We start from the raw sequence: 22,113 nt of genomic DNA on the forward strand, positions 1-22,113 counted from the left end.
CTCAGCTTTCTTCAAAGAACAGCCCTTTCTGCCCCAAAACCAGTATCTCCAACAAAGTTCAGAATTCACTGAAATCCACACACTGTGTCCCCCTTTCCTAAAGGTTGATCTAAGTAAACAAAAAACATCCAAAAGAGATTTAAGTCCCAATCCTACACATAGTGTGAACCTGGGGACTGATTTCGAAGGGACTCTTGTGCTAGCACATCTAGTTTCAGGACTGATTCCTTGGAAAATTAGCTTCTCTCTTATTAACAGCACTGTGAACTAGTTTAACAGTACAGAAAATAAAAACCTGTAACCAGGTTTAACACAACAGCGCCTTGGATAGTCTTTGCTATTTAATAGACAATTTGGTTTGTGCCCTATCCCTCCCCTCAAGCCCACTGCCAAGCTTACCCTGTTTCCCTGGCATCTGATGGTTGGGTGTTTCCAACTTCTCATGTCAGCTTGAACTAAGGGAAACACAAAAAGTTGTTCAACACCTCCCTGACCATATGAAGTGTTATCAGGGGCCCCACCCATATTGTGAAATCCCCTAAGGTTCCCTAGATGCTCTTCACCTGCCCCCCCTCCCTGCCCCATTAGCCTTTCATAACAAATTCTTATGTCAGATAAGCTGCCCTCAAAAGTACCTAAATTGCTGTATCTGAAGAAGGGAGTCTTACACGCCTGATCCAGTGTGTGCTCTCAGAATAACATATTCCAGAGAAGATATTCTGCATTTTCAGATGCACTTAAAAATGTTTTAATCAAGAACATACTAACTTCAGATCAGCGATAACAAAATCCAGGAGTGAGAGTCCCATATTTGTAGCTTAGAATTCCACTATCAGTACCAAGCAGTATAAAAAGCAGATTTATATAACAATTGACTCCAGGAGTTGTCAGCCTGGAGGTCCCAATTCTTAAGGGGTTGAGGGAGTATCCATTTTGTTATGGGTAGAAGGAAACTGGGTCCTGAAACTTTTTCCTGTTGTAATGTAGAGTCAGGATATTGAAGAGGTTGAGATCCACTAGTTTATTCTTTATTGTGTGATCTTTAACTATGTTGGGGATTTCCTCCCCTTCTTTAAAACCTAGTGTTAAAGCAAAGTAACACAAATAACTATATTAAAGTAATTTTAAGATGGTGACAAACTAATAAAAAGGAGGACATGTAAAGTGGAGGCTAATGCTGCTATATCTAACTACCAAAGGGGTCTCTAGACTGCAATACATAGCACAGCAGAGCTGTTACACAGGAGGAAAAGAGACTCAAGATGATAAAATAAGGATGATACTAAGCAAACCTGATTGGTAGTTTTTAGAAAGTGGTATTGTAGATACGTGGTTCAAGTTTAGATATTGTGGAGATGTGCTTACTTTTATTAAATCTACACAACGTATATACATTTTGGTTTAAAATTGTTAAAGTGCATTACAAGTAAAGAAGGATTTCTAGAAATCAGAGCAAGTCAGTATTAAGTTTTACAAAATAAAAGGGGTTTAAATTAAGAACAAAAAAGTATAAGCTAAATGATAGCTAAGGATAATAATGTTAAATATTCTTTAAAATATCAGAGGACTGAAAAATAAAAGCCACAAGGTGACAATGTAATTATTTTTACTGGAAAAGAAATGGCAGAAAAACTTTTGCATCTGTATTTGATAATGAGAATGAGACTGCACCCACAGATACTAGTGAGGATAAATTAGGAGAGACTGACATAAAAGTAGTGGAAAGTAAGTATTTGAATACATGGACAAATCACCAGGTAGCAGTAAATTACATCTATAAGTGATGCGAAATTACAGATGAAAATGTTCAACTGCTTATTTTCAGGAAATCTTTTTGATAATAGAGAAAGACCAGATCAGAGGAAACTATCAATATGATTCTAAAGCGTAGAGATTTTCAGGGGAAAAGGCTTAAAATTCCACACATGTTAAGTCCAATTATTATTTTATATTTTCAAGTATACTAGATTCCACATAGAAACCAGTAATGACATGGACCTTGACCAAAAGAATTTATAGTCTGAACAGCATTTATATTAGGAAGTGTTTGAGATTCTTTCTGCATATAATTTAAGGATCCTTTTGTAAAGTTTGACACTGCTGACCATGAGATACTGCTGTCTCACCTGAGAGAGGTGGCAGGAAACTAGGGTAATGTGTTAAAATGATTTGAGTCCTTCCTGAAAGGACACTCCCAACAAGTAATGATGCCCTGCATCTCCACCAATAGGCCCCTCACTTGTGGGCTTCCACAAGGATCAGTTCTCTTTCTGGTCCTTTTCAATAGCTACATACAACTACTAGTCACTCAACACAGATGGCACACAGCTATGCCTATCCTTCATCACATATAACCACACCACTACCAACATGATGGCCCAATGCTTGCATGAGATCAGGTCATGGATGAAGTATACCTAGCTGAAGTTGAACTTGAGCAAAATAGAGGTGATGCCAGAGGGAGGAGGGAAGTATTTAGAGGAGTTTGCAGGTACAGTACAGTCTCCTTGGTTGAAGGCTCACATCCACAAATGGTCATTTCAGTCTATAGTCTAGGAGTACTATTGGATTTCTCACTGATCCTGAGCTCTCTCACTGCAACATTTGTGAGTAATGGTTTCTATCATCTCCAGTTGGCTACAAGACTCCATCCCATCATGGCAGAAGAAGAGCTGGCCTCAGTTATTCATGCCTTCATCATCTTTCAGCTGGACTACAGCAATGCGACATACCTGGGCATGAAACTTTCAGCACTTCGGAACTTCCAAATACTATAAAACACTCCAGCACAGTCTCCTCAAAAACACAGGCTACTATGAACACATCCTACTCTCTAAACTGGCTCCGGATAGAATTCTGAATCAAGTTCAAGGTATTGGTCCCTATCTTCAAAGCGTTCCATGGCCTGGGCTCAAGATACAAAAGAATCTCAGAGTTACGAACGCCTTGGGAATGGAGGTTTTTCATAACTCTGAACAAAACGTTATGACTTTTGGCAGAACAGTTTACAATTGAACACTGACATAATACAGCATTTAAATTTTACTACGCAAAAGAAAAATTATGCTTTTTTTTTTTTAGTAGTTTGTTTAACACAGTAAGAGTAAACCTTATCTGTGTGAGAGATAGATCCTTCACCAGGACTGTTCGGAGACTTTGGAATGAACTCTCCCATAAACTAAGTATAATCACAAATCTCCCTACTCCCCAATCCAAATGCAATGCACATTTATTTGATCTTGCCTTCCCTAACACACACACACACACACACACACACACACACACACACACACACACACGGTATTTTTTAAAATAAGTTTAAAAGCCCCTACTAAAACAAGTCACTCTACTGCACACGTTTGTCCCTCTCAGGAGAGGATGAGAGTACAAATAGCATGTGACAGATGTGTAGTCTCACTGCTTAATGCACTACTTGAAGGCACTCAGCTACTACAGTGATGAGTGCAGTATAAAAAGTGTCACAGATTCAAACTGAAGAATTACATAAATCTTCCATAAACACAATGCACTGTTCCAATATCAAGGTAAAAGAGACTTTTCCTCTAGTTATCAAGTGGACTTTTTCCATAGAGAGAAGTCTTTGCAAATCAGACTATTGAAACAGTTGCTATGAGGATGTTTGTTCAGACTTCTAGGATGACATAAGAACATGTAGACATTTTGGGCGCATATTTAGAGGAATAGTCTCCAGAAGATACAAAATAAGGTGGCTCTGGTTAGTTGGGCCTAATCTGTCTTCCGCAGAAAGACTATGCAACCTCTCTGCAGTAGGAATGGAAAGACAAGAGGACCAGACCTTGTAAAAACCATACATCCTAACTCACATGTGACTAGAGAAGTGTGTGCATAGTGAGGCAACTATACAGTGTGAAAGGCGTAGTGTGTGCCTGACATTAAAGAAGATGAGGCTGCATCAAGAAATACTCTTGACTAAAACGCAAATCTCATCCCAGATGAATTAGAACATTGTCTAAATCTGATGCCAATATGTCTTTGATGTTTTTCCTGTTGGCATCTGGTTTATGCAGAGCACGGAATAAAATAATTGCTTTGGTACAGAATGTGCTATTTCTGAATGGGTTTGCTAGAGAAATGTTGTCCTCACTCAACTCCATGAATTAGGTGAGATTAGATCAAACATGAAGTTTGTAAAGAAATAAAAAGCATGACGACTAAGGGAATCTTTAGATTTCCATTTGTAGAAAGACCATTCCCTTTAAATCCCTGAGAGCTTTGGGTGCAGCAACTGTGGTAATTATGGACACTTCATTTTCTGACCTCACAGCTTCCAAGCATCTGTTCCGAACATTAACAATGTGTACAGTCATATGGCCTCATTTTTCTCCATTTGATTACTATGTAGCAGATGTAAAAGGAATGAGATGCAGGTGTTCCTTTCTTGAAATATTCCTCATCAGTTAAGTAAGGACAGTTTGGAAGGGCTAAGACAACCCCATTCGGGGAACTGAAGGATATAGAGTTAGTTTTTGGCCATCAATTACTCCTAACAAACAAGTATGTTTAAAATCATAACTCAATAACGTATCAAAGCTATAGGGCCAGATTTTCAGAAGAGCTCAGCATACAGCAGCTACTGTTCTAAGGGGATGCTGAGCACTTTTTAATATATGGTCCATACTCTGGAATGAAGAGGTAAATTTACCATCTTTATAGTAATACTAGCAATCAAGGCTATTGGCAAGGAATTCCTCTGAGAAAGCTCTTGTCTAGATTCCGAAAGGGAGAGTTAAATTACTGAAAGTTCTTTTCTTATTCTTGAAGATATTCTCAACCAGGTACTTAAGTACTTACTGATATTCAGTAAGCCTTACTTTAGCACCTCAGATAAGTATTGCATAAACCTGGGACAAGACCAGGTACTTCTCTGCAAGAAGAGGAAGTGATATCTGTGGGTTGGTTGCATAAATTAGAATACCAGTAGCATACAAAAAGTGGACACCTACACTAATGCCCTGAAAGTAGTAACTGGTTCTAGAAGTAGGCTGTCAAGGATTCTACCCCAATGGCAAAAAAAAATATCAGACAAGGGACAAACTTGCAAAAAGATAAGACTGATTATCCAATATGAAGTAGAGTATCGACAAAAATTCTGTTAATCTAAGAATGATAAAAGTTTAACATTTGAAGGACCTGTAATTGCCCTGAGAGTAAAGCATACAACTGACAATCTTGGTTCTATTCCTGGCATTGACACTGGCTTACTGAGTGACCTTGAGCACATCACCAATTCTATGTCCCTTAGTTTCCCCAGTTCACTTGGAGATCCTCAAATGTAAGGTAAAGAAAAATTATTTTTGAACCACACCATAGAAACAACCAAAATGACTGAACAAAATTGCAACTAATGAAGGAAAATAAGTATGGGTCAACTTCAGTCCCAAACTTCTCAAAACATAAGTACAATTGTGCAAAGTTACATAATTCAACTAATGAAATGCTATATCATTTACAAGCCAAACAGAACAATGATAGCAACTCCCACATGATGTTGGGTGTTGAAAAAAATCAAAGAGCCCACTGGGTTTCTCGAACAAAATGCTTAATTTGGAGTTGGATTTTATTTCATTTTCTAGATAAAAGATTTCTAAGCAGTGAGAGAAATGAAAACAAAAATCTAGACAGTTTAGAGAACAGTGCACTTCAAATAGCTCTCAATCTGCTCTTCTGAACAGCTGCCTCCAAACTACTTTAACTGACATGCTCTTCTAGTTAGTAGGAATACAGCATATAAGATTCCAGCTTGGTCTCTATGCCTATGCAGTGACAACTAGTTAACCCTTGAGTTATTAGATTAAAGCTACTGTGTAGAGGCATACATCTGTCTGGTGTACCATTTGGATTTTATTGCGATCACTCTGATGCAGAAGTAAAGAGAAGAAATAGATTCATCACATATAGCTCTGATGTCATGTGAATGGTGGATCATAAAGAAATATTAAAGGAGATCAACAATTTTAGAGAATGACTAGCTATAGCTTTTTGTGCCACCACGCTAAATTTATTAAATTAAAAAACAAACAGAAGACACTTCATCCTCCTGGGGGAATTCTGCACCACTACTCATGTACAGAATTCATGTCCCCCACAGATTTCTTTGCTTCCCTGCAGAAAAGTGACTTTCTGATGGGGAAGCCAAGGGAAGCCACAAAAGCAGCCAGGCAACCCTCACAGAGCAGCCGGCAGAGAAGTAAATCACTGTGGGGCAGGTGAGACTAGGGAAGACCCAACTGGTGGCGCCTACCCTGTGCTCAGCTGCTACTGAGCTGGGCAGGACAGGACATCCTCTTCCCCTGCATGACATCCAGGGCTAGGTTAGACCCACCCCCAGATTTCTCTCCGAGCTGCAGGAAGCTCTGCAAACTCCCCCTATGCGCACACACCATCGCGCCTCAGCCGCTGGGGGAGGGACCCCTGTACAGGGAACTGCTCCCCCATCCACCCAACCCCCGTGCATCCAGACCTTCCCATGGAGCCTCACCACCCGGCACCCCATCCATAAGCCCGACTCCTCCTGAACAACCCCGATGAGCCACCTGCACCTGGATCCCCACCCCACTGAGCTCCACTCCCCCAGCATCTGGACCCCCTACTGAGACCACCACACCCAGACCCCCCTGCCAAGCTCTATACTCCCCACACCCAGAGCCCCCCCACTTTCCTCTGGACCTCCCTGCAGAGTACCATTACTGTTCCACCCAAAAACCCGCAACGAGCCCCTGTGCATCCAGATTTCCCCTGCACACAGATCCCCCACTGAGCTGCTCGCACCCAGATTGCCCCACACAGAACCCTCTCAACCCACACCTGAATCCACCCACACTAAGCTCCTCCACACTTGGATCTTGCTTTGCTTAGCCAGCATGCCCACACCTGCTGCACCTGACGTGGAGGGGCAGGGTCCTGGGGTGTTTCTGGGGCAGGCCCAGTCCTTGCAGGATTGTGTCAGAGTTGGGTGTAGCCTCACCGCTGAGTCCACGTCCTGGGGGGAGGCTGCACAGTGATCTCCCACCTCTGTGCAGCCAGGGGCCTGTGCTCCCCAAGGCCAGGCTGGAACTTCCACATTTATTTGACAAATAATATTTTAAAATTCTGCAAATTGTGTGTGCAGAATTTTTAATTTTTGGTGCAGAATGCCCTCAGGAGTAACTTCAGCATCTCCTCCCAGACATTAAATGAATAAGATCTTGCATTAACTCATGAATTGGTCCTGGGGAGTAGTGAAGCATTCAGCATCATGAATTCTTGCCCCTCTTGGGCTTCATGAGAGATTTGGACATCAAAGAGTAAATGTTCATTAGGGTAAACAGGTTTTTAGCTGTTCAACTTTAATTAATGTTCAAGTAAGTAATTTAGCCAAATCTCTCTGCACCACACTGAAAGTTTCCCCCAACAGGTACTGGATGGCATACCATTCCTCCAGACAGGGAAGAAGGGCTTGGTATGCAGGAACATATTAGCCTCTAACAGCTATTGGCCCACCAATCTGGAATTGCTAACAGACATGACAATACATACCTCTGAGGCTTTACCAAGAACTCCAAAGAGAACAACCATTTTCTAGATAAAGTAGGAAGAATAAATGCTGGTCTTAATAGATATTTTGCGGCAGCACTGTCCACAGAATTTAAGTCCCAATGATTCTTGATTGTCTAAACCTGACATGACCCAAATGAGAAACTATTCTATTAAAAATATTCTATTCCAACAGCTGCTTCCAAAAGAGAAAATAAAAACAACAGAACTACTGCAATTAGGACACACAACCAGAACTGCTCTACGCTGATCAAACCCCTCTCCCACAAAAACCCAGCCACCAAGGGGCAGGGTTCATATCCTTCCTTCGCATCTGACTTTCGGTCCCAGTACCTCACACAGAAGCTGTGAGGCACATGACCACAGATTAACAGCATTAACTGTTCTGGTATGCAAACAACCCCAAGAGTGAAATTCATGGAAACAAAATAATATATGACAAAAAGGTTATTATAACAGCATTTGATTATTCAGTCCAATTTGTTTACTCTTCTCTACTTGTCTTTTCTAGTGTGCCAAGCCCTAGTTTCCCTCTACACATTCAGCTCCCTACTTGACACTCACTTTTTCCATGCTGGCCACAAAAAATAAGCCAACAAAATATGTAAGAAAAACTTTTCTGGACTTCTCATTGTGCCATGTTTGTGTGACAGACTCCCTATGTGCCCGTTCCAGTCTTGAGTACAATGTCAGCACTTAAATAGTAAACAACACAGGAGATCCTTTAAGCCCCTTCTCAGAGTGCTGAGGACCACCTGATATCTCATTCTTTTGAAGACATAGCAACTATCTCTCAGGATACAAGTATCTAGCAGCATGCATCATTCTATAGCAGCAACATTTGGGTAAGGTGTTTCCTCGGCAGAGACTAAATGTGCTTGTTTTGTTATATTTGTACATGGCCTAGGAAAACGGGCCCCTGGCCTGGTAGGCACTACCAAAATACAAACTATAAACAACAGCACTGTTCTGTCAGTATAGCATACTCAGTCCCCAGAAGCCAGAGAACAAAGTGACAAAGTCAGATTTTCAAACTTGGGACCCTCCCTAAAAAGAGCGCACACACTATGGCAACATACTATTGACCCAAATCCTCCATTTTGATTCAATGGAGTGAAAAATTAAAATCCAAACAAGGTATAATCAGGTTTTTTGTCTTCAACAACTCAGATAGACTTAAACCTATTTTAAAAACCAAAGCTGTTATAGAAAACACTGCTTGTGTGTTTTTAAAAAAACTGCAATTATTTGAAAAAACAGCTCTTGCTCTTCAGCAGTAATTTTTTCCATGTCCTTTCCAATACAAATATCCATATTAAAATACAGAGCTCCTCACAGTAAAGAGTGACATTTTAGAATAAGCAGAAACAGCTCTTGCAGACTCTCAAATACTAGCATAGACCTTGGCCCTGCAAGGAGCTCCACAAAGCAGCAGAGGTCCATTCCCATGGAACAACTTGCAGGATTAGGATCACAATTAGGTTTTTCAATAGATGGCAATAGCTATGAGCCAACAGTGCGTATATGTACATTGTGTCTCTGTCTAAAATAACTATTTACATGAGAGACTAGTCCTTCACTTCACTCCAAAAATCTTTTCATAAGAATTTTCATCCTACAATACTGTTTATAAAAAACCCCAAACAGAAATTAAGACACCAAACTACAATAAAGTAACTAGGTCTAGTCTATTTTAAATCCATTAACTATTAATACAAATTCTATGCTGTTTCTCCAGTCTCCTTAAATAAAGCCTTGTTAGTTACAGAAGTCATAGTGCAGTGCATGTTACATGCAGAGTGCACTACGATATTTAGGTATGACTGGATAACAAAAATCCAGTTTTAGCCTGGAATTTCTGATTTACATTGTGCAAAAAGATTGAGGGGGGAGATTAAATTAAATCTCTAATATTAATATAATTATTTAATATGAATGGCACAAAATAATATGTATATGCTAAATAAAAAGCATTTGGCAGAAACAAATGACAATTTACAAGCAATTCAAAAATACCACTAAAAGACACAGTAATTCATTTCTTCATTGTTTCAATTTGAGGTTACATTTCAATTTAGAATGATGCAAAGGTAAACTAATTTCTACTTACCCAAATTCAAATACAATAGAAAAATGGCAAAAAACTACCACCACATAAAATTGAGTAACTGGTTTTGAATGTCAAAAGACCATACAACATATTAAAGCTATTTTTAATGATTGCACAACTGCCTCACCCATTCCAAAAGTCTCCCCTCAGTTATGAGACGGTTGCTTGAGTGCTTTCATACAACTGCTTGTGTTAATCAATTCATAGGTCAAATAGTCAAAAGGAGCATTTCAAAGGGTAATCTGACCACAACCCCTTACATATAATACCAGATCTCTTTTCTAATTTATGACAAAATTATCAGGAATATTACGAAAGGAACACCTAAAGCTTAATCTTGCAACAGATAAAAAATACTGTAGTTTTGTAGGATTTTGTTACAAACAGTTCAGACATAGCCATTGCCTGACAAAATTGACACATTTAAGATGTAGAATACTTACTTGAACATACAAATTAGATTCTTCCTAAAAGGGACCGTCTCTTCCCAAGAGGGAACACATTACCTTCACAGAATTTTTATTATGACAGAGCATCAGAACTCCAGAGCATTCTGGGATTTAGGTTTTTATTTTATTTTTTTTTCAAACCAGATGCCTACCTTTTAGCATCTTAACGCCATATGCAAATTCCCTATATGTTCAGCTTCTAGATTAATTCTTTCAGAAACTCATCTAATTCTAGTCCAGTCTAGTTTGCCCAAAACATTTATATTTTCCACAAAATTTAAGATGTAATCAAAGTATCTGTCGGGGTGGGGTGGGGTGGAATGGAATTACATTGAATAGTTTTACCTTCAGAGTTACGTGTAGTTTTCTTGTGTTTTCGGCATAAAATCCTATAAAACAAAGTAGTTAAACTATCAGATAAGTCACGATTCAGAGCTTATTTAGTTTAATTTAAACAGTAAATTTCACCCCATTTACAATAATCTAAAATTCCAATTTTGCAGTTAAAAATGTAGACAGTCTAGCACACTGTTATATTAAACTCCATATTCACTATTATAGTTTTTTTTTTTAAACCCAAAATGTTTGTATTCCAATGATAGTTTTACAAAGAGGGTGAAATATAAATACAAACAGAAACATGATAAATAGTAGTTACATGTAAATGCCTTGTGAGGGTTTCTCTCTTATTTGAGCTTTATCATGCAATGCACAGTAGTAGTGATATGTCTTGTGACAAGTTTTCACATCACAACCAATGGTTGCTCCTGGACAATGGCATAAAGAGCACATCTATAATAGAAGGAGAGAGAAAAATAACATTCATGCTAGCAGTAGTTTAATACTTTTGGCTTTGGAAATAATTGGAACTAACAGGCATAAAATAACTCCCCTCCTCACCAAACAGATGGCATTACTGAGAGCAATGTACGGTCTTTGTCCACATTTTTCCCAAGTGTCATTTTTAATTAATTTTAAAAGGAGAGATAGATGTGTCAGCTACTCAATTATAAAATATAACAGCAGAATAATAATTTTATCATCTTAATTATTAGTGCAGTGGAAAAATAATCCAATAACTTTAGCTAAGTAAGAAGTGCCATACTGGAAGAAACTTAATTTTTCACTTAGATGTTATGCTTCCAAGAGTGGGCTATACCAAACACTGATCAACTGTGGATTATACTATGAAAGAAGGAGAGAAAAGGGACTTTCTTGCTGACCTCAGCTGGCAAATCAGTTTATTCCCTGAAGCATAAGAACTGAATGCTTGAAATTTTACCTTAGTTAACTGCAGCTGCCTGCCATTTTTTCCCCTACAACTGTCTAATCCTCTTTCAAATATACCTCTACCTCGATATAACGCGACCCAATATAAGATGGTAAAGCAGTGCTCTGGGCAGGGGCAGGGCTGCACACTCCGGTGGATCAAAGCAAGCTTGATATAACACGGTTTCACCTATAACGCGGTAAGCTTTTTGGCTCCCAAGGACAGCGTTATATTGAGGTAGAGGTGTAATTTGCTTCAGGCATATTCCATGACACTGTGGTACACAAAAGGAATTTCTCTTATTTGTATTAATACCACCACCTTTTTGTTTTTATGCTATAGAAAAGGCTACATAGAGGGCTATTGCTTTACTCTTCCTTTTCCAAGGATAGATACTTTCCACACTAATTTGTAATGGGTTCTCATTTGAGAAACACCTCTTATGCTTCTAAACATTTTCATGGCCCTTCTTCATGTGCTGAATTAAACGGGAAGACATACAGTCAATGTATATAATTCCATTAATATTCATCATATTTTTTCTAGCTTCTTAACACTGCTCAAACTCTTACTGAGTTTTTGACTGATTCTGAGGTATGTTTACTGAGCTATATATTTACATCTAATTTGTTTCCTGCAAGGTTATAACTAATTCAAAACCCATCAGCATACATGACCAGTTTAAATTGTTCCTTACAATATGCATTACCTTGCATAAGTCTATGAAGAGTAAAATTACCCATCCATCACCTTGCCTAACTGTCTTGCTTATTAGGTCCTTCTACAGATCTTCCAATTCTTCTTAGTCTTAACTAACCTAAATAAACGTGCCACCAGCAAGTCTTGTAACCCCACTATCTACCCCATCTTGAAGTTAACTGAATAAAACAAAACAAAAAATGAGCTGAATCTTGGATCATTCTGTTATTTACCTCCCTACAAATTGAGAGAACTGCTCTATTCATACTGTTCCATTGCTCTTAATCCGTTTTTAAATCCATGGTAGGTGTTTAATCAACCCTCTGTATTTCAAGTTTCCTAAGTAACTTCTTGTGAGCAACTTTATTAAAATGTATTTACACATTCAAAATAAGCGTATCTATCAGTTCCCTTTTAGCCACCATTTTAATTCTTTCATATATTTTAATAGGTTAGACGGGCACAATTTACTCTTACATGAGCTGTGAAATCTCTCTGGTGAAATGACAGACTGTAAGAACCTTTATATCGATTTACGGATCTATTTCCCATTGAAATAAGTTTTTAAATTTGTTAGAATGATTTTTATTATCTGATTGGCTTGTAACATGTTTAATTCTCTAGGTACATCAGACACATGGAAAGTTCTAAGCACAAAAAAGACCACTTTTAAGGGTTTCTTCTCACATACAGCTAATAGAAGCAATAATGACCTCAGATCAGCGCATTTACTGGAAATTAAGAACAAGCTGATATTACTGGCCTCTCATTATAGCTCATCCCCTCAACTATTACCAGAAATATTCTGCATTTCTCCCATCATTGCTTTAATATGCAGAAGTAGCTTCAAGTCCTCAGTGCCTATTTGCTAAGTATCAACATCTACCAAAAGAGGACAACTACTTAAACTCTGTCTGCAATTTAGTAAAAACTACCAATATGACTATTAGATTTGGAGAACCACATTGAGTGCTTTACTGCATCTCCTATAAAGGACCAGTCAAGAATGGAAAGCAATCACTAAGTGCAACATGTTTGAAGAGAGTGCACATTCAAGCTTATCAGGACAAAACCATTTAGCCTCTTCATATAAAACTTGGACCTAGTTCAAGTGCCTGGTTTCTCTAGATCAGGGATTGGCAATCTTTCAGAAGTGGTGTGTTGAATCTTCATTTATGCACTGTAATTTAAGGTTTTGTGCGCCAGTAATACATTTTAACATTTTTAGAAGGTCTCTTTCTATAAGTCTATAATATAGAACTAAACTATTGTTGTATGTAAAGTAAATAAGGTTTTTTAAACGTTTAAGAAGCTGCATTTGAAATTAAATTAAAATGCAGAGCCCCCTGGGCCGGTGGCCAGGACCCGGGCAGTGTGAGTGCCACTGAAAAGCAGCTCATGTGCCGCCTTTGACATGTGCGCCATAGGTTGCCTACCCCTGCTCTAGATGGTGTGCTTTAAGAATCCATCCTCTTCCAACATGTTACTGATATAACAAAAAAAGATTCAGAAGCACAAAAAAATCTATAATCTATATTCTAATCTATAATCTATGAATCCCTAAAACCTAAAAATCTCATAAAACCATTTAAAAAGATTTAATTGTCAAAAAGTTTCTTGTTGGCCCACATAGCCATATGCTACTCTGCTCTTTATAAATATCAAATCTCCAATCACACCTATAGTCTCCAACTAGTATAGCTCAATGAAGACATAATATAATTAGACCAAATAAAACTCCACACTGAAAAAGACTAAGCAAAGTATTGTACTGTTTAGTGATGAGGCTGTAAGTATAATGAGGTGCAACATCATGTAACTTCAGCCTCCAAATAAAGCATCCCTGGTAAAACCTCTTTCAGACCCCCTCCCCCATCTTTCCCCAAAAAATGAAAGTGTCTAAGGACTGTTTTAGTTATACCGTATCACTTGTTAGAAAATATTTGCAAAACCAATCATCTCCCAGATAAGAAAGATGATCGTAATACCACCTAGCTCTTATATCAAACAGAAATCTGCTTAAAAGTTGAGGAATGCCTTGCAAACAAACAGCAGTCATATCTCACAGTTCCACAGCAGTTTGGTGAGGCTATGACTAAACTAGTTTTCAGTATGTGCATCTCATGAAAAACCTGCATCCCAAGGCTCTATCAAATCATTAAAAAATGGACGCAATAAGTATCTTGGCAGTAAAGGACAGTTTTTGGCAGTGAAACCAAATGTTGTTGAAGGAGCAGAGTTACACTTGCATAGCACCCTGGAATGTGCTTCCATTGTGAAATCTGACAGAAAATATTAAATAGGAAAGTAAATTTAAGAAATGCTGGTTTCTCTTTGTATGCAGCCCATTAAAAAGAAAATTTATTTTGTTAATGAGTTTTAAAACTTGACTGGAAAAATTATGCCACATATTCACTATAACCATCTTTATTTGCCGATAACATAAGGACAGTGCTAGTGAAAATATTAAGATTTGCAGTTCATTTTTAGGAATTCCAAAAATATTCCACAATCTCCAAAATAACCTATTTATATATTTAAATTAGACTATATACATTATGATTAAAATAAAAAACTGATTGCTTTAAGAAGTTTCTCATCATTAGTCATTTGACATTTAGAACTCAGTCCTATTCCTATTGAAATCAACTGCAAAATTACTATTGATTTCAATAAGCGATCACACCTGTTGGTGGCTATCCATCTAGCTACTACCCTACCCTTTCTCTGAGATCTACCTTCATTTTTAAAAATGCATGACCTGTTTTATCTTAATGACTCCTCCCATGGGTTAGTTACCCATTACACTAGAGTTCACAGACACAGGGAAAACATTTCTTAAAAAAAAAAGATTGATACAATAGATAACTTCAGTGGTACATTGAATTACTTCATTAGTTACTTTGCAGAAGTTAATAAAATGCTACTTTTCCATTTTCAAGAGGCAGAATTACAGACTTACCAGTTTAGTGCCTCTTTTTATTTCCTTTTGAACATCTTCAATAGAAAATCCACCAAGACTCTCATTATCAGAGTGTGAAGATACCAATGCAGACGAAAATAGCTGCAAGTCGTGTAAAAATAAAACTTAATTTTAAAGTGTTTCCAGTAATATGGAATAATTATATTTGTAAAAAGGAACAATTTCAAAATAAAAATAAACAGTGGTATTAGTAACATATATCACTGCCACAAGTGGGCTGAAATCATTCAGGATTTCGTTTGTTTACATAATGTAGTTAACAACTCACTGCTTTAACTTCCTTTTCCTCTGTTACTTACCATACATTTGTGATGTGCTGCCACCTTCTGGTTTTCAGATATCAATAATTGTCCACATTCATTATCTTTATTAGACCTACAAAAACCACACTTCCGTTGCCTTGAAGACCCTTTTTTCTGTCCAATTGAGCTTGTCATGATTTTTAAAATGGCTTTAGAATGACACTTCAGTCCTCACAAATGCTACAGAGAATAAAAATGTCCAATAGTGATGTTAATTTCAACTTAAATCAATTTAAATTATATTTACTCAAGTTACTTTGTGTTTCTCTTAAAATACCTGAAACATCCACTATGTCTCAGAGTGGAATAGAATTTGTCTCATACATACAGCTAGAGTATAATATATGAATAAACATGTATATTGCAAAAGCTGTATTTCCCAAAATCTTTATAAGAATGTGGCAACAAGGCATATAATGGTCCCCAAAGTAAGAGAAGTTATAAAATTTATACAAACGTAAAGGCTGAGAGAGGGGAGGGGAAGGAGGAAATTAAAAATATAACAAGTATAGCAACCATTAGGGCTCTTAGGGAAATCCTGATGCAATACTGTCTCATATTCCATTTTATTTTTATTTATTCCAGAAGCACACTGCACAGGGGGAGCTTCACCTTACCATACAATAAAACCCATTCTACTGAACTACTTTAGAAGAAGCAATAAAAAAAACTAGGCTACAATCCATAAAAGCTAATAAGTATTGAATTTAAATACTCATCTTCATCTTTACAAATATGAGTAACTGTCCTTAGGAGATGAGAAACCTAAAATGGTAACATTTTATCATTACACAGATACATTGTGGCTAGTTAAAGTCACAAAGTTTTAGAGGTGAATATTTGTGACTAATATGCTGCAATAGAAACCCTTTAAGATCCAGGGCTGTTTTTCACAACCTTACCCTAATTCTGAGTAAGTGCATGACAACACCTGTTCTTATCCTAAGTAATTTAAAATTAAACTCCACATAAATCACATTTTTCATGTTTTACAAGCAACATAGTTAAAAATACAAACACCAAGGCCCCAGTTCAGCAATGAGATTCACATAGATGGATCCACTTTAATGAGGCTTCATACACGAATCTGCCTATGTGGATCTCATTGCAAGTTTGGGCCCTAAAACACTCAATATTCAAGGATACACACTTTTTGGACCCATTCTAAAGCTGAAGTTTGTGTCCATTCACCTTTATATCTCTAAAAGAAAAAACAACAATATAATTTATATAATTAACATGGTCTAATTCGAGAACCTAAGTAGCATGCTTGTTTACTGTTTTTCCTCTCCGAAGATCTGGATCTCAGTATCTTTCTGGTCACAACGGCAATGAATATGGCTCTCAGCCTTTGTCTCCAGCAGATGCCCATCTAAATCAGGAAGACCACTACATAGTTCAGAACTTCTACTAAAAAAGGTCCTTGGCTACAGTGGCAGAGGTGTCATTGGTCAGGATTGATTTGCAATTACACAACTGACTGGTGAAATTTGCATAGCCGAACTCTGCGTGGTTCTTGAAAGTGCTACAAGTTCCTCACTCTCCTAGACACTAACATCACTCATTTTTATTACAGAAAGTTGAGGAATAGTGCTAAGTTTATATACCTCTATACTTAATACGGTTAATGAAGATCCTTTCAATTCTCATGTAGTGTTATTCACAAATTTTCATAGATATAATTTAAAAACATTTTTTCTTGCCATGCTTAATACAAGATACATTTACATTTTGATGTACGAACATCTTATCTCTAGTGCTTGTTCTTTTTACTGTTTCATTTACTTCCATTTTTAACTATAAAGCAATTTACTAGATTGGTGACACATACTTGTAACAAAAATGCGTATGTTCTAGATCTAGCTGATTTACACACAAAAAAGTGCCAATGTGAATAAATGAGTCACACCCTTTTGCAGTGGCAAAAGAGAACCCTTAAATGTTAAAAAAAATTTACTTACTATATTCTTCTAAAGAGAAACCAAAATCAAGTAACTCTGCAGTCCATTTATTAAACAGCAAGAAGGGCTGGCTTTTGAAGAAAGGAAAGAAAGACTCAAAATGTTCTTTAATTCTTTCAAAATCTAAATGAGATTTTGGAAGCAGGAAAAAGAGCTTCAGAAGAACAGAAGGAAACTATATAAAAAGATTTTTTGTTCTTGGGTCACATTCAAAAGCTTCACATAAATCATGCAATAATGGGTTGGAGATACTGTAACAAAATTTAAAATGCAAGAATAACTTCTGTTTTGATATAATTAATATTACAGCAATTATATATATACACACACACGTACATAAGGCTAAGTGCATTCATTATGCGTTAGCTTTGACTTTTTTTTTTACATTGCATTTAATTTTTCTTACTTTATTTTCTTATTCAGGAACTAATTCTTGTAGCAGCAACAATGACAGTCCTTATAAAAGTAACTTCAGAAATTTAAAGTCAAATTCTGTCCTCGGATGTGTGTTCACAAGTCCCATTGGCTAAAACAGGAGTCATACACACAGTCATATGGAAAATTTGGTTTTACGTTTGTCAATCACTCTTGCTGCTACATCAATAGACTCTCCCTTTTACTCTCAATCTGAATGGCAAACTAAGATTTTGGAAAATCTGAGTAATTCATAACAACCATGGGAGTCAAAATGATTGCTCACTAATATTTTGCTTCTTGGAAGTTACTGATAAAGAAGTATGTTCTTCACAGGTGGCTGAAGTCACCTAGTCTTCAGCATCATGTTGTACAGTGCATCTAACTCACACATATAACAAGGTTCTCGGTTAATAGGGTATGTACTATTGTTTATATGACCTTACTCCTTGAAGTAATTTGGTATTTTTTATAACTTAGAAAATGATGGTAATGTGTGTTCCATTGAGCAGATCTCTGTTAGCATAGCAATGAAAAGATGCACCTAACTGGCTGAAATTGTGTTTTGGCATGCTTATTCAAATACTTTACAATATTTTTTTAAAATGCAAGTACAGCAAAAAGCAAAGATTAGGCCAGAAAGGTAACACACATTCCTATTTTATTATTCCCAATGCATTTTTAAAGAAACCTAAAAATGCTCTCTAATTTTGTGCTTTGTTTGCATGTGTTTTCTGTATACCTAGGCATGTATAAATAATGTACAAATTTTTAGGGTTCGCAGAAGAAATTGATTAGTACAAGAAGTATTTTATCCATACTACTGACTTTAAGTTACATTTGTTCACCTATGATGCATATTAACCTGTTTTCATAGCATGCGCCAATCAGGTATGTACTGGAAATCCTTTCCTTCATATCATAGGGTGCACTCGGCATCCTTTTCACATGTATATTTTTTGCATAAATTCACATCACAAACCACCATGGAATGTATATTAACATAGGTTAAGAATGAGCAAGCTATTTAGCAGAGAAAAATTCCTAGGTTTAGATTTTCGATAGAGTATTTACAAATAAGAAATGTATCTGACAGTGTTTCAGAAAAGCAGAAACCTTTATTTTTAGCTCTATTTTAGCTAATTTACATTTTCTGAAAACAGTTAGAACCAGTTGCCCTGCCACATTAGAGATCCATAATCCTGAATGCAAACATTTAAAATCTTGCCATTTAATTTCTTATTGAAAATAGTTTAAGAATGTCTAATCCAGACTACTGATTAAACACCAACCTACTTCTCACTTGAACACAAAAACAGGTACAATTAAAAATCAGCAAAATATTCTTCCAATCTACTTTTAAAAATAAAACTATAAACAGGGTTGTTTTCTCAAAAAAAGAGTGACGTGTACATATATCCTTGGACTGAAACCTTACTCGCCAAGTTTCAGTCAAAAGCAAGATTTACAGTTACGCTATAAACCCTGTAAACAGAGGTATATCATAGACACATTGACTATGGAGACAACTATCTATACCAGTACTAGGCAACCTATTTAAAAGACACAGATGAGTATATTTTTTTTTTTAGCTGTACTGACAATACTAAGATCATGTCAATATCTTCCTAGATCCTATCTAAAGGGGTACCTAATTCCACAATAAAATCTCTTATAAAATGAAAGCTGTGATAAGAGATTCTCAGCTAAAAAGGGATTCTTTTTGTAATTCTCTCTTCAGAATTTGTTCATTTGTGTAGTTCAATTGATGCATATTAAGACAGTACTCAAGCCCATCTTTTCCTACTTGATTTTTATTTTTTTGGCAAGAGTTTTTCACACAAACTACATTAAGCCCGGCCCTCTAGTTTTATTGCCATCTTCTATAGGGCTAATTCTAAATGTGCAACAAACAGGAATACTCCTGCAAAAGATGAGCTTGGATTCATAACTTTGCCAGACACTAAAAATCATGGTCTTAATAAAGACATTTGATTTACCACTTACTACAACAATCTGTAACTCACCGCCCTTTTTGTCCTATGTATACAAGGATGTTAACAGGCCACTTTGCCTTGAATGGTCCCTTCCAATATGTGCTAATGACTTATACTAAACTATCTGCTCAATCTTGCATTCAGCTGTGACACTGAGTACCTTTCCCAGACCTGAGAGAGAGCTCTGTGTAGCTTGAAATCTTGTCTCTCTCACCCAATAGAAGTTGGTCCAATAAAAGATATTCCCTCATCCATATTGTCTCTCCAATATTCAACATCTCTCAGGAAAAAAAAAAACCACGGAGGGCACTACCCCAATATATGAAACATTACTCAGCACTGAGGGAGGGAAAGTAAGATAAGAAAAAAGAACAGGAGTACTTGTGGCACCTTAGAGACTAACAAATTTATTTCAGCATAAACTTTCATCTGAAGAAGTGAGCTATAGCTCACAAAAGCTTATGCTGAAATAAATTTGTTAGTCTCTAAGGTGCCACAAGTACTCCTGTTCTTTTTGTGGATACAGACCAACACAGCGGCTACTCTGAAACCTAAGATAAGAAAGTATCAGAGGGGTAGCCCTGTGGCACCTTATAGACTAACAGACATATTGGAGCATGAACTTTCTTGGGTGAATACCCACTTTATCGGAAGATAAGAAAGGAAGTTCAAGAGCTTTTCTTCATGCTCTATTTATTTGCTAAAGTCAGGCCCAAGCTTGCTATTTCTTACATAGAATACTGGATTAGTTTATATGCAAGGCTCTCCACAGGAAAGTTTAATTGTTTTGTTAAAACTCTGGATTCTTCATGACTAGAGGTACTATGCAAACGCAGGATTGTTTGGGTTTTTGTTTTTAAACATGTAACAGAATTTGAGACATCTGGGAGAAGCACAAGAGAAACATGCCTAGACATTTTTTATTTAAACTTGTTAGAAAAGTGATTTTGGATACTTTCAGATGAAAGCCAAAAACACATTTAGGCAAGTATTTTTACAAGTGACTGGTGATTTTGGGTACTCAATTTGAAGTACTTTAAAGGGGCTAATCTTCAGAAAACACAGACTACTCATCCTCTGCCAATCAAGCCCCTTTAAAGTATCTAGTTGAACCACGAGCACCCAAAATCATTAATCACGTGAAAATCTCAGCTTTAAGGTACATGCAAACAAGATTTCACGTGTACTTCATACCTACAGAAAACACCCAAGACTGAAAGAGAGGTTGGTGTAACAAGCCTGCAGCAGATAAATTGGATTTATTTTCAGGAAAGTTTGGGGTTCCCACCCAGGAAGGGGCATGGAGACCATGACCTGGGGCATCCACCTCACAGGAGGAGGGTCAAACCCGGGCTTGAATAGTTTGGTGGGGCAGGCAGCTAAGCCACAGAGCTGAGCAGGCTGCCCCTCTCAGAAGGGGGAATCCCCTCTGCCGTAGCCGGCAGTGTCCCTGGGGTGGGATCCTCAAGCGGAAATCGATCCCTACGGCTCCCTTCAAGGCAGGGGCGCTTCCCAGCTGGATTACTGACGCCAGGAGAAGATGGGGGCCCTGAGAGGTGGGAGAACAGTCTAGGCTTGGAGGAAAAGGGCCCCCAGTTTTGGGGTCCCCTTACAACAAGGGCACGAATCCCACCGGGCGCGGGGGGGAGGGGTCGTCGGGCCCTTCGGGAGCTACCCCGGGACGGGCTAGGGTCCGCCCCCCCAGAAGGGCGAGCCCCCGCGAGGCTCAGGGGGCTGCTCCTCTGGCCTGAGCCCCGGCGGCCCCCCAGCTGAAGGGGCGCGCGCCGTGGCGGGCTGGGGGGTCTCGCCTCAGGCGGAGGGGCCGGGCAGGGGCTGCTCCGCCGCCGCCCACAGACGGCTGGGCCGGGGCCGAGCGGTGCCTCCGTCAAGCGTGCGCGGCCGCTCGCTCACTCACCCGGGTGGGCGCGGCGCCGGGGAACGAGGACTCGGGGGCCGCTGGGCACTCAGGACCGCTCGCTCGCTGGCGCTGGGACCTTCCCTTTCATTCGGGGCAGGGGACGCTGCGCCGCCGCCGCGGCTGCCGCACGCACGTCTTCGCGCTGGCGCCAAGACGTCACGACGTTCCAACCGGCGCCTGATTGGTGCACGAGGCTGCGAGGCGCGCCCGAGAAGGACTGGTCCCGGAGCGGCCTGCGGTTCCAGCGCAGGCGCACAGGAGCATCTGAAGTCGTCGGCTGCCGGGGAGGACGGGGAGGCGCGCGCGCGCGCGAGAGAGAGAGAGAGAGAGAGAGAGCCCGCGCGTGCGCAGTTGGACCTGACAGATAGCGGGGATGGGGAAAATGGAGAACCCGCGCGTGCGTAGAATGACCTTTGAGTACGTTGAGGGTGACCC

General features: G+C 38.6%; 1 protein-coding gene across 3 annotated transcripts in view; it reads right to left on the reverse strand.

Moving 5' to 3' along the window:
* PHF6 (PHD finger protein 6) overlaps window positions 1–21,879 on the reverse strand; it is a 35,600-nt gene extending 13,721 nt beyond the window's left edge. Inside the window, exons 1-5 of one of the 3 annotated variants that reach the window (XM_039489108.1) lie at window positions 21,676–21,879; window positions 15,386–15,568; window positions 15,066–15,167; window positions 10,793–10,926; window positions 10,480–10,523 (exon numbers count right to left, since the gene is read on the reverse strand). In XM_039489108.1, the coding sequence (XP_039345042.1) occupies window positions 10,480–10,523; window positions 10,793–10,926; window positions 15,066–15,167; window positions 15,386–15,523 (418 nt within the window). In that variant the 5' untranslated portion in view covers window positions 15,524–15,568; window positions 21,676–21,879. Of the gene's footprint in view, window positions 1–10,479; window positions 10,524–10,792; window positions 10,927–15,065; window positions 15,168–15,385; window positions 15,569–16,538; window positions 16,566–21,675 lie in introns of those variants that run through there. The other 2 variants (XM_039489110.1, XM_039489109.1) reach the window with 2 other exon arrangements.
* Between the last annotated feature and the right edge of the window lie 234 nt (window positions 21,880–22,113).

Source organism: Mauremys reevesii, linkage group 9 (genome assembly GCF_016161935.1).
Source record: "Mauremys reevesii isolate NIE-2019 linkage group 9, ASM1616193v1, whole genome shotgun sequence".
NCBI lineage: Eukaryota > Metazoa > Chordata > Testudines > Geoemydidae > Mauremys > Mauremys reevesii.